Source organism: Triticum urartu, chromosome 7A (genome assembly GCF_056163025.1).
Source record: "Triticum urartu cultivar PI428250 chromosome 7A, HENAU_Tu73, whole genome shotgun sequence".
Taxonomy (NCBI): Eukaryota; Viridiplantae; Streptophyta; class Magnoliopsida; order Poales; family Poaceae; genus Triticum; species Triticum urartu.
This window is the reverse complement of record NC_141879.1, coordinates 86629789-86643677: the sequence shown is the minus strand read 5'-3', so window position 1 is coordinate 86643677 and position 13889 is coordinate 86629789. Positions and strand designations below refer to the sequence as shown.

At 46.3% G+C, this 13889-nt stretch overlaps 2 protein-coding genes across 2 annotated transcripts; both read right to left on the bottom strand.

The window, feature by feature from the left end:
• Positions 1–2520: 2520 nt before the first annotated feature.
• LOC147958087 (uncharacterized) lies at positions 2521–3061 on the bottom strand. The gene is made up of 2 exons (XM_087531946.1): positions 2970–3061; positions 2521–2809 (listed from the first exon to the last, which is right to left on the bottom strand). Exons 1-2 carry the CDS (start codon positions 3059–3061, stop codon positions 2521–2523), a joined length of 381 nt encoding a protein of 126 aa, XP_087388072.1.
• Positions 3062–7369: 4308 nt separating this feature from the next.
• LOC125526518 (uncharacterized) lies at positions 7370–12102 on the bottom strand. The gene is made up of 5 exons (XM_087535855.1): positions 11941–12102; positions 11555–11867; positions 9715–9905; positions 8033–8273; positions 7370–7772 (listed from the first exon to the last, which is right to left on the bottom strand). Exons 3-5 carry the CDS (start codon positions 9881–9883, stop codon positions 7415–7417), a joined length of 768 nt encoding a protein of 255 aa, XP_087391981.1. The 5' UTR covers positions 9884–9905; positions 11555–11867; positions 11941–12102; the 3' UTR covers positions 7370–7414.
• Between the last annotated feature and the right edge of the window lie 1787 nt (positions 12103–13889).

Below are 13889 nucleotides of genomic sequence, written 5' to 3'. Positions count from 1 at the left end.
TGAGTAAGGAAAGTAGCTAAACATGATGGATTGGTTGGCAACCTTGAGCTACAGGGCGGCATGGTTGTCAGCTCGGTCGACGCGTCTCAAAAGGATGGTTGGACGTATTGTCTGGGCAGCGGCTGCGAAAGTGAGTTGTCCCTCCTGACGTCTAGCGGATTAATATATATCTAGCACAATGAATTGGCATCAATCGTAAGGAAGCTACATATTTGATAAAGAAACATATATGATTCTATTCTGATGCTAACAAGGAAGCCCAGTCTTGCTACCTTGGCAGCTAGTCAAGTGTTTATGTGTGCTCCTGGGTGTGAAGTTTTACCTTGCCGACGGTGTGGCATCCTTCAATCCAGCGCGAGACGGCATGAGCCTTCTTCAGTAGTGGAGACGGATGGCACTGCAATGTTGCTCACCAACTGGGAACAAACAGAGGCGCGATCTTTCTCCTGTGGTGTTAGAGCAACTCCAACGGGGAGACCCAAACGGACATCGATTTTGTCCGTTTTATGTCCGTTTGGGTCGCCCGTCCGCTCGTCTGCGTTTGCTTTTTTAATTGGGTCAGCCAGTACGCCCAACGAAGGATGAACGCATATTTTGACATGTTCGTCTGGGCATTCCGTCGAACACGTAGTAGACAGAGAGCTTGTAGCTAGGAGCGTCGCCGGTGCCGGCCGTCCGTAGGCGTGGATACCTAGGCGAGGCGCTGCCGATGTCGGATTGCAGCACGGGCACGGACTCACCGCGGGTGGACTCCGTCGACAAGCAGCCGCCCGCTGACGCCGAGTTGCCCGGCGGAGGCCAGAGCAAGCCCGAGCCCGTAGCTCAGCGCCGCCTCCCAGTCCACGTCCGTCTCCGTCGTCTAGGCGTCCTCCTTGTCGTCCGGGTGGTCGCTGTGCGGGACGTGGAGCGAGAAGAAGTAGTGACCGGCGTCGAGCTTGAGGCTGCGGTCGGGGTCGACGAGGTGGAGCTGCGCACCTAGCTCATCTCGACGCCGCCGCCGCTACTGAAGCCGGACGAGCCGTTGCTGGGGCTTCCCTGCCCCTGCCCCGGCGTCGGCCAGGATGAGCCGCCTTCGTCGTCAGCCGCGAAGAGGTCGTACACGCCGGAGGTCGCCGCCATGGCGGCCGCCAGCGGCACGCGCTCGTGGCGGGAGGCCAGAGGGTTCGCGGAGTGGACAGCCGCGTCGCAGGGCACGCAGAGAGCCGTCGCGTCTGCCGGACAGTACAAGGCCGCGGCACCGGCACCGGGGCTCGTGCTGCCTTTGCTCTCCATGCCCTTGGCCTCTGCTGGCTTTGCCACTCTGCCGAGGAGGATTTCTTGGTTTGATATTGGTCAACGGAGAAATCACCAAGTGTGTGTGTGTGTGACTCTGCTGCTTGGAGGCGGATACGCTGGTCGGCTGTTGCGTCGTGTCACAGTTCGCCAGATCGAGAGGGGAACGAAGCGGGGGCGAGGCGAGGCCGGGGCGAGGCGAGTCGACGGGCGCGGCCGGGCACGTCCGCTGGAGGAGCACGAGCCCACCATGGCGGAGCGCCGGCGCCGGAGGAGCACGAGTCCCGCCTGTCCTCTGCTGCTATGTGCGGGGGAGCGTGCGCGGCCATGTTCGGTGGGCGGGTGGGTAGGAGAAAAAAGAGGAAAAGGAGGAGAGAGATGGGATGAGAGAGATCGGTGGATGGCAAGTGGGCCAAGAGCCACATGCAGCCGGACAGAGGGGGGCGAAGAGGGCACAAAGAACATCCGTTTTGTGTCCGTTTTTGACCCAGATTTTCCTAAATTTGAGCCCAAAATGGGTCCGAGCGGACACCAAACGGACAGCATGCTGACGTCGTGTCCGTTTGGGTCGTCCCGTTGGGTTGAGTTTTGTGTCCGGATGATCCAAATAGACAAAATGGGTTGCCACATTGGAGTTGCTCTTACTCTCTTCAGTACTTTGCCTAAGCCTCTGGTATGATTGCGGTGGTGGATAGAGCCTCGACGTTGTAGCAGTTTTTCTTCTTTGTTCATTGCATGCTAGCTTTTCTTCAGCACTATGCATTGGTCATTGCAGGTTTATCCTCCGTTTATTTGTATGTTGTTGGTCATTGTAATCCTGACTAGTTGATGACGTTGTCAATTCAAAACCTGCTCGTATGGATCCTCATTTTTTTAAACCAGGAAAACCGTGGTACTCCCTGAATGTGATATAAGTTTTTCCACTGAAGGTGACAAATATAGCTTGAGAAAAACGAGTCATAGAAACATGAAATAAAAATAGAAATGAACCAATTAACCGTGATAGAGTAGTAGACCTTAATTTGGAATTTGGATTTTAGAAAATAGTACTCCCTCTGTAAACTAATATAAGAGTGTTTAGATCACAATTTTAGTATTCTAAATGCTCTTATATTAGTTTACGGGGAGAGTAACAATTAATCGCCAAGCATATGGGCAGCAGGGTTTTTGGTAACGAGTATATTTGCGGAATTGAGAGTTTAATTTAATAATAATGCTACAAATGAATCCAGCGTACCGAGCAGTGCACTAGTGCAACTCAAGGTACGGCATCCGGAGGTCCTTGATGGTGCAGCTTCGTATCCTCGTTTTTATAGGCTCTACCCAGTCACAAAACATGTGCCGACATTCACGGGCATCGAGCAGCTCAAGACGTGGGCAGTGGTCGAAGAGGGCCTCGAGCAGCTCTTTCTGGAAACAGCCGCTCCACAGCTCCAGCCGCTCCAGCAGAGGGAGCTTCCTGATAATCTCCGTGACGAGTTTTCCGTCACGGATGTAAGGCCAGCCTGTGACAGAGAGGTTCCTCAGCAATGGCGCACTGCAGGCGATCAATTAGGATTTAGGAGAGGTACGTAGTCAGGACAGATAGATTTACAGAAATGTGGCCGCTTCAACAGATATATGCATGCATGTCATGTCATGTCAATGAATTAGACTCGATGCAGCGCGCGAGATGGAAGTAGGTCAGGAGTACGTGCCTGTCGGCGAGGTGGACCAGGACATCGGCGTCGACGTGGCCGCTGAACGATTCGCAGCGGCCGTCGCTGCGCTCCACGGCGGCGCGGGCCATCGCCTTCCATCCTGTCGGGGGCGGTGAAAGCCGAAGAGGGTTAGGAGACAGATCGATGTGACGCCACAGCAGGGGCTCGACCTTGGCTACCCGCCGCCAGGGCGGGCACGCGAGCCCTGCGCCGCTGAGGATGTCGGTCTGCCGGAGTCGGCTGAGGATGATGTATAGGACGTCGTGGGGCAGCGACGCCCAGTCCCTCCACTCCTCCGGCGAGGCAACATGGTCCGGCTCGCCGCGGCGCGAAGACGAAGGGGCGGTCGCGTAGGTTAGGGTCTCGCATTTCCTCTTCTTCGTATCCATCTTACTGTGGAGAGATCTGTTCCCACTTCCCATAACGGAAGAGGAACGCAAATTTCGGCCATGGCCCAAAGGGCCGCCAATGTTCCGGGTTCTTTTTTCTGGTGAAAATATTCCGATTTGCAGTGTCTGGATAGTTTGCAAATTGCATCGTTTGCCTCGTATATTTTGCTCGTGAATCTGTGATCAATTGAAGGGAGAAAAATTGTCGCTCATTTTGTAGCTACACACATATTTTTTAGGTGACCCTACGCAACACTTTGTTAGCATGGAAATTCGCATGGGCGTGCGTGTCAGGGTTAAGCCCGCCCATTTGCTTTAAGATTGATGCACTAATGACCGGAGGTCCATGCATGCTAATGCTAGCTTTTCGCATGATTGTATTTTTTATTTTATCTTAAAATTTGAATCTTATTTAGAATTTTAAATAAAGTCAAAACATATTTGGACTTGATCTTATTTCAACGCCCTCGTCACAAGGAACATGAATATGTAAACAAAATATAAATTGGACTACCGGTTTAAAAGATATAATATATTTAAATGTACAAGTCTAAACGAAAAGCATGAGAGGTGCGTGGGTGGGGCATGCACTCTGTCAAAAGTTGCATGCATGCTCTAATTAAGCTCTAATCATAAAACCACTTTTCAAATCTTAGCGCAATCATATAGCTGCATGCATGCATGCCGTAAATCGTCGTCCTTTTTTTTGTTGGAAGTGTCAAAATAGCAATGGTCTGTTGAAACCGGCAACGATTAACTTATCGGGTATCCTAAAAAATGCAATTATAACTTATCCAATATCAGCAAGCAATTAACATATTGTCTCATATTACTTCGAAAATAGAAACTTATCTTATATTAAGATGCAATGCTATTAATATATGGACTCTAATAGGGAGATAACATGTTGGCCCTGGTGCCCATGGCACGAATGAATGGCCAGATCAAGTCATGCCGTCTAATGGCCGTTCATGCGGCCCGTGACCCCCTGCCACGTCGGCTCTGAGAGCGGAGCCCGCCTGTCGGTTTTTGCGTTTGCGTCAAAACACAGTCAACCAAGCAGTTGGTATTTCTGGTAAAAAAAACGATGTTTTTTTTTCAAACTTTAGGGTGCGTTTGGGAGCCAAAGTATTTTTGTAGTTTTTAAGAAATACTGTGGCTTCTGAAAAAACCTTGGTATTTAATACTTTGAGTCGTTTGGATGAAAAAATACTACAGTTTAACAAACTGTGGTATCTCTAAAACTATAGTCTTTTTGTAGTATATAAAAAAGAGGTCCGGACATCTTTTAAAAAAAACTGAGAAACGCTTGCTGGGTTGTTTCTTTGTGTTCATCTTCTTCTGGCCATCGATGCTCGTGACACGTAAAATTGATAGCTAACCGATCGATCTATCCGGCTAGAGGGACGCATATACACGTACAAATGACGACTTAGTGCCGGCTAAAAACACATGTCGACTTGCAGTGCATGTTGTAACTAGCTTGGTCTTTGATTCATTACAACAGATAACTCTACTACTACTACAGATCCTTCCTAGCATCTCGGAGAGAACATGCCCGTGCAAGGCTGCATGCATACGGTGGCCATTAGCACAAGCTGATCCATGAGTGTAGCTGAATATGCATGCAACAACGTAACAGTATGTCCAAACCAAAGAAAACTGAGAAAAACTACCACTTGCCAAACACCTCGGTGGTTTTATCAAAACTGAGAAAATATATGTTTTTCATAAACTGGAGTATTTGTTATACTCTGATCTTCCCTTGTTCTTCTTCGGTAGCGTAGGTTCTGCGTGGCACCAAGATCTCAGGATCCGCTTTGTAAGAGGGCTACCTCTTCACTATGTATCGTTCGGCCGTGTACTTTGGTCGGTGCTTTATCTATAAAGCAGGGCGCGAGCCTGTTTCGAGGATCTATTGAAATACTGAGGTTTTGGAATACTATGGTTCTGGAAAAATGATGTTGCCAAACTAGGCCTTAGTGTTTTTGATGGTTTTTGATAAACTTCGATACAATTGTGCTGGCTTTTTGCAATTCAGGCTCACAACCCAGTCTATGTAACTAACCTGCTGGTGGAATATTAGTATCTCCCTGGTCTATTTTAGAGGTAAAGGGCCAAAACCAAGCTGCGATCAATTCGGGAGCCAAATTGTATATGCGCTTTTCAAGTGAGGTTTTCAGAACCATCGGCTGGAATAGGAAGGGCACTGGGGTGCTGTATAGTACTGTTCTTTTCACAAGTCTTCTGGTTTGCTTTATGCTGGTTGTGTGCTCGTTGCCTGTAGGGGCAACCTGGAAATGTTCAGAGACGTTCAGTAGTCTGTCCTTTTTTTTTCCTATGTTGCGACCACCCATTGCTCGATTTCCTTTTTCAAAATAAAAATCTAGAAAAATTGGAGGATTCCATTTCATAGAAAAATATCGATTTTTTTGTTTATTTTTAAAATGTGGCATTGCCTTCCCTAAAAAAAAGTAGCATTGCCGAGCACATGTGTGGCAGTAAGGTTTCGGTAACAGGTCTAGATTACTAATTAACCTCCAAGTAGTAAAGAAAATAAGGTTCTCATTTCTCAAATCCAGTCAGAATTTTGCGTAACCGACCAGTTACCAGTTTACCTGCCCCTCCCGGTGGAGAAAATGCTGGCCGGAATTGGCTGGTGTAGACAAAATTAGCTTGAATTCAACAAATTTGGTTTGAAAGTTAAATAATTGAAAATTGTGTTCAAATGATTTCGCACGGAAATTAATTAGAAGAGATCTGAGATTAATAAGGTTTACTGGAAACCGATTCTTCCAGGCCCTAAATAAACATCATATATAGAGAAAAAAAGGCTTGGTCAAAACTCCAAATATCACTTTATAATTTAATTTGACCAAAGACAAGTATAGTGTCACCACTACATGAGCAGTTCAAACTCGGTCTCTGCGGGCAATGGACTATTCCCCGGCAGCCGGAGGTCTTTGATGGTGCAGCTCTGGATCCTTGCGCTAATAGGAGCTTTCGAGACACAAAACATGAGCCAACAACGCCTGACATCGAGCAGCTGGAGACATGGGCAGTGTCAATGAAGTAGAATCGATGCAGTAGGAGGGGCGGCACAGGTAGATTCATTGACGCGACGCCATGGAGACATGGAGTGGGCCAGGAGTACGTGCCTGTTGGCGAGGTGGACAAGGACACCGGCGTCGACGTGGCCGCTAAATAACTACTCCCTCTGTCCCATAATATAAAAGTATTTTTTACACTAGTGTAGAGTTAAAAACGTTCTTATATTATGAAACGGAGGGAGTAACAGATATTCATGATTAAGTACTACTCCCTCCATCAAAAATTAATAATATAAAAGCGTTTTTAACACTAAAAACGCTCTTATATTATGGGACGAAGGGAGTAGCTCGCTGCAGATGTGGACCTTTGATCATGTCACACAAGCGAAAACGATCACTTTCATCAGATGCCAATCATGTTATAAGCAAAGAAAGTTCAACTCGAGTAACACATAATATGATCATGTTTAAACACGGGGTACAGTGCCAACCGTAACCCCTTGTACGCACTGGCCGAGTTTTAGTTACAACACAGGTATCCACTAACAGAACCTTTTCTTGTGTACATATTGTAGTTCAGTAATAGGGCACATCACGAATAGGGCGTTTTGGTGCCCAGGTGTTAGATAAGAATTCGTAAAAAATTCAAAACAAATTCAAAAAATTCCAAATAAAAAATTTGTGTGGTAGACAATTTGATGCGTGAGATCCGCTCCAAATTTCAAGTCATTTGGACATATGAGCAGCTCTCAGCAAAAAAGACAAATCGGGCCAAAACGGTACATGAACAGTAAACATTTTTACAAACCCTCAATTTGTCTTTTTTGCTGAGAGCTGCTCATATGTCCAAATGACTTGAAATTTGGAGCGGGCCTCGCGCATCAAATTGTCTACCACACAAATTTTATTTGGAATTTTTTGAATTTTGCTATTATTTGTTTTGATTTTTTCCGTCGGCGCGGGTGCAGATGAGCTCGGGTGCAGAAATGGATTTCCAGGCACATCACTCCCTTCTTCGGCTTTTGTGATGGTGGTGGCGGTGCCGATGCTTAGATTTCTTCTTATCTTTTCTCTCCTTTCTCTCTTTTTTCTCTGATTTCCTCTCCTTTTTATTTTCCTTTTTTCTGCGTGGTTCAGAAGAGCTGGATGGCTTATCGTCCAATGTTTCCTTATGCCAGCAATCATCAGGAGACTTGGATCTCAAAAACAGTGGCCTCTCCGGACCTTGTACTCGCCGTTCCCATTTTTCTTCCAAACGTATGTCCGGGCTAGGTTCTTCGTCTCGACAATGTGATGAAGCCTTTAGGTATGGACCAGGTTCATCCATCCTAGAGCCAACAGCACCTCTTCCTCGCTTTACCCTGACATAGCACCAAATTACATATTTTGTCAACAGAACTGAAAATATGTAACAGATGCAAATGCGCACAACTTAAACATAACACTCCCCTTGAAAAACATCACCTAATAGGATATGGCAATCTCAGCAGAATAATGTGATACTACGACTATAATACTGCAGATAATTTGCATCAATAGTTTTGACATAAGCAGAGAAATTCTTAGTTATCTGGCAGGTGTCAATCAATATACTGTCCGCTTGTTCTATGAAGAAACTAACCTTGAATGCAGAAACTTTTCAATTTCATCATCCCCTAGACCATCATCCTGGTCTGAGTAAGAACTATTATAAGTGGTTTCTTCTTCAATCTTTGAGTTGGAACTCATATTTCTCGAGTCACCTTTGCGTTTCTCCCCTCTAGAGTCACCACGCTCTTTATTTCTTCTTTTCAGCTTAGACTCAAGTTCAAGTTCCTTCTCCCTGGCACGCCACATTTCATCAACCTCCACAACACGGTTTGCTGCAGGGGGAACAATCAAGTGTCAATTTAATAATAAAATCGCATGAGAAAGTTAAATGATTCGATTTCACGATATAATGAGCAATGTGAGTTCAAAAAAGGACGTGAGGTTTCTACTCCGAGCACATATGGTCACTATATCTGCGCCACTGAATGTTGTCTCGTGATCTGGTCCAGTTCTTTTACCTGGGAAATACTGAGCGGTATTAAATGTGCTTTTGTCTGGCATACGTATGCTGGTGTCATGTTCTGTGGGGCAGGAAAACGGCAGACATCCGTGGGCGTGAGAGTCATCGTTACTTCCATTGGAGACTCTGGTGGTGAGCCACAGCTCGTAACGTTTGCTTTAATCTAGTGCATGGAACAGAAAAACAGCTTTCTGGTTAGTACGGACGGAGAGGGTTCCTCAACTTTTCCATTGCAAACAAGGAGGTTGGAGAGGCAAAGCAGTTCGAAGGTGCAGCTTGATGTGCACCTACCGGAGGCTGCTGAGCTTGGTCTTGCTGGGCGACAGGATGGCATTCCAGCTCGGCGACGTAGCCTTCAGGCCATCTGAAGAACCACACAGTCCGGTCTGTGGAGTGCATGTACTGATAAGGTTAGCAGGGACTAGATTTAGGCTATAATTGACTCATTACATATAGATTTGTGGCAAGGGATCTTTCTTGACGCACTTGTAGATCCGGGTGCAAGAGATGAAGGGACCTTGTCCCGGCAAGAAATCAGCGGGAGGATTTTGTTGGCAGCAGAGTACGAGGTGGCAGGGAGGACGATCAAGGATTAGGGAGTGAGTTGGGGCCGGGGGGGTCTGGTGGTGGTCTGTGCTTGGTACCGTATAGGTAGGAGAAGAATCTTGAAGGGGAAAGCTTGCTGGTAGAAGTGAAGTTGTTTGTGGGATTTTTTTATGGAAGTTTCTGGGATGGAATGTGTTAATGGGTCTGCTCAGGACGATGGAGAAAGGTGCAGATTGCCCACATCGTGAAATGGTGTCTGGGCCAGAAGACATCTGTGAGTATCCGGCACAATAACTCAGCGATCAGTGTGGGCCAGATCAACAGTGAAGGAGAAAATACCGATTTTTATACAAGCTGCAGTACCAGAACCTTCATGAATCTAGGAGAGAACAACGTGCGAGATAAGCGGAGCATCTGTGCTCGCACACCGATTGACACTTTCGGTTCAAAAATACTTATAAAGTAGTCATTAATGCTTATTTAGTGAACCACCCCAAGTTAGAGGAAGCAATTTAAAGTGGTGCCTACATGATTGCCAAATTGTAACTGCGTTCAATTGTGATTAGTTTTGGATGAATTCTCCTAATGAGAAGGTTTCAAGGACATAAAAAAACATTTTCTTCAGTAAAAAAACATGATTACAGCTGCTTTGATCAGGTAATCAACACCAGGAGGCAAGGATAATGTAAAACAAACATGATGCTAACCTTGTTGAACTCCACGAACTGTGGCTGTGAGGAAACGGGAGTTTGGACGATGCCTAACATTGGGCTTTCGCAGATATGCATGAACACCTTCCCTGTCAGCCTCTAACTGTAATCTCCGTGCTTCTTCAAGGAGTAATGAAGCTAGACGATTCTCTGTGTCCAGATCCATTGCCCAATTTGAACTTCAGCAACTATGGAGACAGAAATGAAATATTTAGTACATTAAACAATATTAAACTCTGATCTAAAGCAACATCAAAAGAACAATTTATTAGCAGTCAAATCACAAGTATGACAGAAGGGCAGGCGTGGCGCAGTTGTTAGAGTCTCTTCGCTTGTGGCCTAGAGGTCCTGGGTTCGAACCAGCCTCCTTGCAGAATTATTATGCAAGAGTAAGGCGTCCAGAAATTGCCTTCCCCAGACCACACCTTGTGTGGCCGTTTTCAGCACTGTGTACGCCCTTTTTCATTCACAAATTCACAAGTATGACACCGAGGTTCTACAAACTGAACTTTACAACAAAAATCCAATTTTCACACCATATTTGATGTTTGATAAAAAATACTACTCCCTCCGTTTTTAAATACAATGCCACTACAATTTGCAACTATACAAGGCTACTATCTCTTCCCAAGAAGCATTGACTAGATTTTTGCCTCGTGCGATGGTGCTTATTAATGAGAACGTTGCATGCAGCCATAGAGAAAGAGGCACCACATGCAAAATGTTTAATTAGCCCGGAACATGAGAGGTTTTCCACACAATTAACTGTGCTATTTATTAGTTGGCTTTGTTTTCTTGGTATCTGAAAAATGAGATAGTGACCTTGTATACAAAAACAGAGAGAGTATAAATTATGAACAAAAGTGGGGTTTTCGGACTGGCATCCTATGTTAGATTATCACTTTAAATTTTACTATCTATTCGGCAGGATTACTAAACTGCCTATAGTTATGAAGAAATATCAAATCCTTGTGAACAGCAGCATGGATCTGGAACCTTCAAGATGACAAGGTGCGGGTGATGCTCGGATGTGGGCTCTCTTTAACATATAAACAGAGTCGCCATGCTTAACTGTTGTGCCAAGCGGTCCCATAAACTAGTGATTCCGTCCTACAATAGAGTCAATCCTACAAGCTAATAAATCTTACCAATTAGTTATTGTAAAATGGACTTCCATAAAAGTTAAAAAAAAATTGTTCAGCTTCAACAATCTTGAGGATTTAGAACAGCAAAATCCAAAAGGCGCATTTTTCCTACCTTCTACGAACAGGGGCAGACTAACGGCCAGTTCAGCAACCCTCCAGCCCTCATAAATCAAAAACCTCCACTCCACTAATACATTTGGAATTTGGCAAAACATTCCACCGCCAGCTCCACCCCCTCACATGTATATTTTACAGAGTCTTGCTCAATGAACAAGCATACCCCATGTTTCCATTGGTGGTTTTTTTTTTTTTGAGAGAGGATGTTTCCATTGGTGTTGCGCAGACAAGGTTGCAAGTTCGCTTCGCAAATATATGTACTCAAGGTATTCAAATAGTATAAATTTCGCACGAGGCAACTTTGCAAATGTTTCAAATTGATGATACAGATTTAAATTGCATAAATGTCACAGTGCAATGATATGCCAAATATAGAAGGATCGTAAGATTCTTCGGCATTACAAAACACTGAACCAGCTAGAAGGGGCCAAAAAAATTACAAGTGTTCTCAATGGATTTCACACCCAAAGTCATACAACGATATCACAGCCAATTAATACAAGCCTGCTGTTACTTATCAAAACTGAGCCGGACATGAGCTGGGAGTCGAGGAGAAGGAGGGGTCAGGAGCTCACCTCGCTGTCGCTGATGAAGATCTGCTGATGCCGGGGAAGAGCGGACCCGCCCTCGCGCGGATGAAGGACGCGGGGGCCCTAAGTGGAGCAGCGGAGGGCGTCGCCGTCGACGGTGAGTGAAGGAGGCGGAGGCGCGGGATCCGAAGGAGAGGGGCCGGAGGGAGGGATCCGGAGGGGCAGCTGAGGGCGGGGATGGGCGGGCGCGGGAGGGGGGGAGGGAGGAGGGAGACCATTACCTGGCCGGTGACACGGTGCAGAGGGGGGGTGGCAGGTTGTTCCCCTCTCCTTCCGATCAGACACCGCCGCCAACAAGCTAGGGAAGAAGAGAAAACAGAAGAAATCAGTACGAGATGGAAAAGGGGAGCAAGGAGAAGGGGCCGACTGACCTCGATTCGAGGTCGAGGGTGGCTGCCGCCGACGGAGCCGATTGAGGTCGGCGGCGCCGCCGATGCTCCTTCCTCTCACTGCAGTGGAGAGAGACTGCGGAGGAGAAAAGTGCAGGCGAGTCCTGGCCTGGACAAGCCCGGCCCACTGTCAATTTCTTTTTAAGAAAAAACAGCCTATGGCTTTGCCGAGTCTCCAATCCAAAGCCCAGCTATCCACGCAAACCTTCGTGTGATTTGTTTCTCAAAACAAAAAAACTATTGTGTTATAGGGGCCAGTGTGTCCATCGTAACAAGAGGGGCGGGAGCGCGAGGACCATCTCGTCACCGATGTGGCGGCGCGCCGCGCTGCCACGGAAGAGGAAGCTATTTGTGTCTGTATCCTTCGTAAGCGACACATGAGGAACACGCATGCCCTCACCCCGAGAGCAAGCCCGGACGGTCAGTGCCATAGCCCGAATGCCACCCAAAGAGAAGAAGGACGACAGTGACGGGGCAGATAACTCCGGCGAGGAAGAGATCCAGCTTGATCCATGTTGTATTAGAAGTTTACGATGCACGTGTAATGTGAATTTGCGGTTTGCTAATTGAGATATCCAAATATGGGAACAAAAATTTAAGGTGTCATCGAACGCATCCGGTCATGTGTGCGTGGATGTCTGAGGGGCCAATTTAGCTGTAGATGCTCTAAGCACCATTTTCGGCAAACACCCACGTGCAAAATTGATTTCCCTTTACATGGATCAGTATATACGCCCTCCCCGTGGTTTTAGGCCCAAACCACGGGGATCCACACGGGAATAGTCACGGCCTATTCGATCGATTTACCCTCGAGTGAATCTTTATTCAACCCAAACCCCTCAAAACCATGAGGAAAAATAATTAGCTCCTACACACCCGTGGGAAAAATCATGGAGAATCTCATTACGTATAAACAAACACCCCCACAACGTTAATAGGAGTATATTTCTTTCCAAATCAACGAGAGGTTGTTCCAGTGCATGGAGAAGCCATTCGTTCCCGTGTGCTCAACTTCCTTAATTGTTGGTAGCCTCCAAACAGCAGACATGGTACTCCAAGGCTCTCGGGCATAAGCAAAAGGGATGGAAATTGTCTTCTGTGCCATTGCCACAAAATGGACGGACGTTGGTCTCCCAAGTCCTCCCTTCTGTTTGTATTGCCAGGTTGGTAATGAATCAGTTGCAATACCCCATGAGACAAGAAATTATAGCAGGAGAAACATCGCAGGACCAAATGTACTTCCAACACGGTCTGCATCCATCAGGAGTCGAGCTTGATGCAAATGCATTGTCTCCTGTAGCTTCCTCCAACGCTAGAGTATATGCATTTTTTACCATAAAAAGACCATATTTCCCCGAGCTCCATGTCAACGTATCATCACACGTCTTGGGGAAGATCTTATTTTTAGTATCTCGGATCCACACGGCAGAAAGTGGGTTTGCACGGAGTCAACCCCACGGATACTCCTTTCTTTTCTTTTTTTTCGGAAAAACTTCCAATCTATTCATCTTCAATCATGGCAGTACAACAAATACCAGAAATAAAAATTACATCCAGATTCATAGACCACCTAGCGATGACTACAAACACTGAAACGAGCCGACGCGCCGTCATCGCCCCTCCATCGCCGGGCATAACTTGTTGTAGTAGACAGTCGGGAAGTCGTCGTGCTAACCCCCACGGATACTCCTTTCGTTCTCAACTCTCCTAATCGTTGTCCATGACGAAGAAGCATAACCCGCGAAAACTATGTTCTCTACCTTACCAAGTGAATAATGACAAGCTTTTAAAATCTGAGCACACAAACTATCTTGCTTAGGCTGGTTGTAATGGAGAGTATCATGATACTAGTATATATTACTACCTCTGTAATGCATAGTATCATAAGTTATTATCTTAGGTTTGTTAGATTGATCTCTTCCCCAATGGGT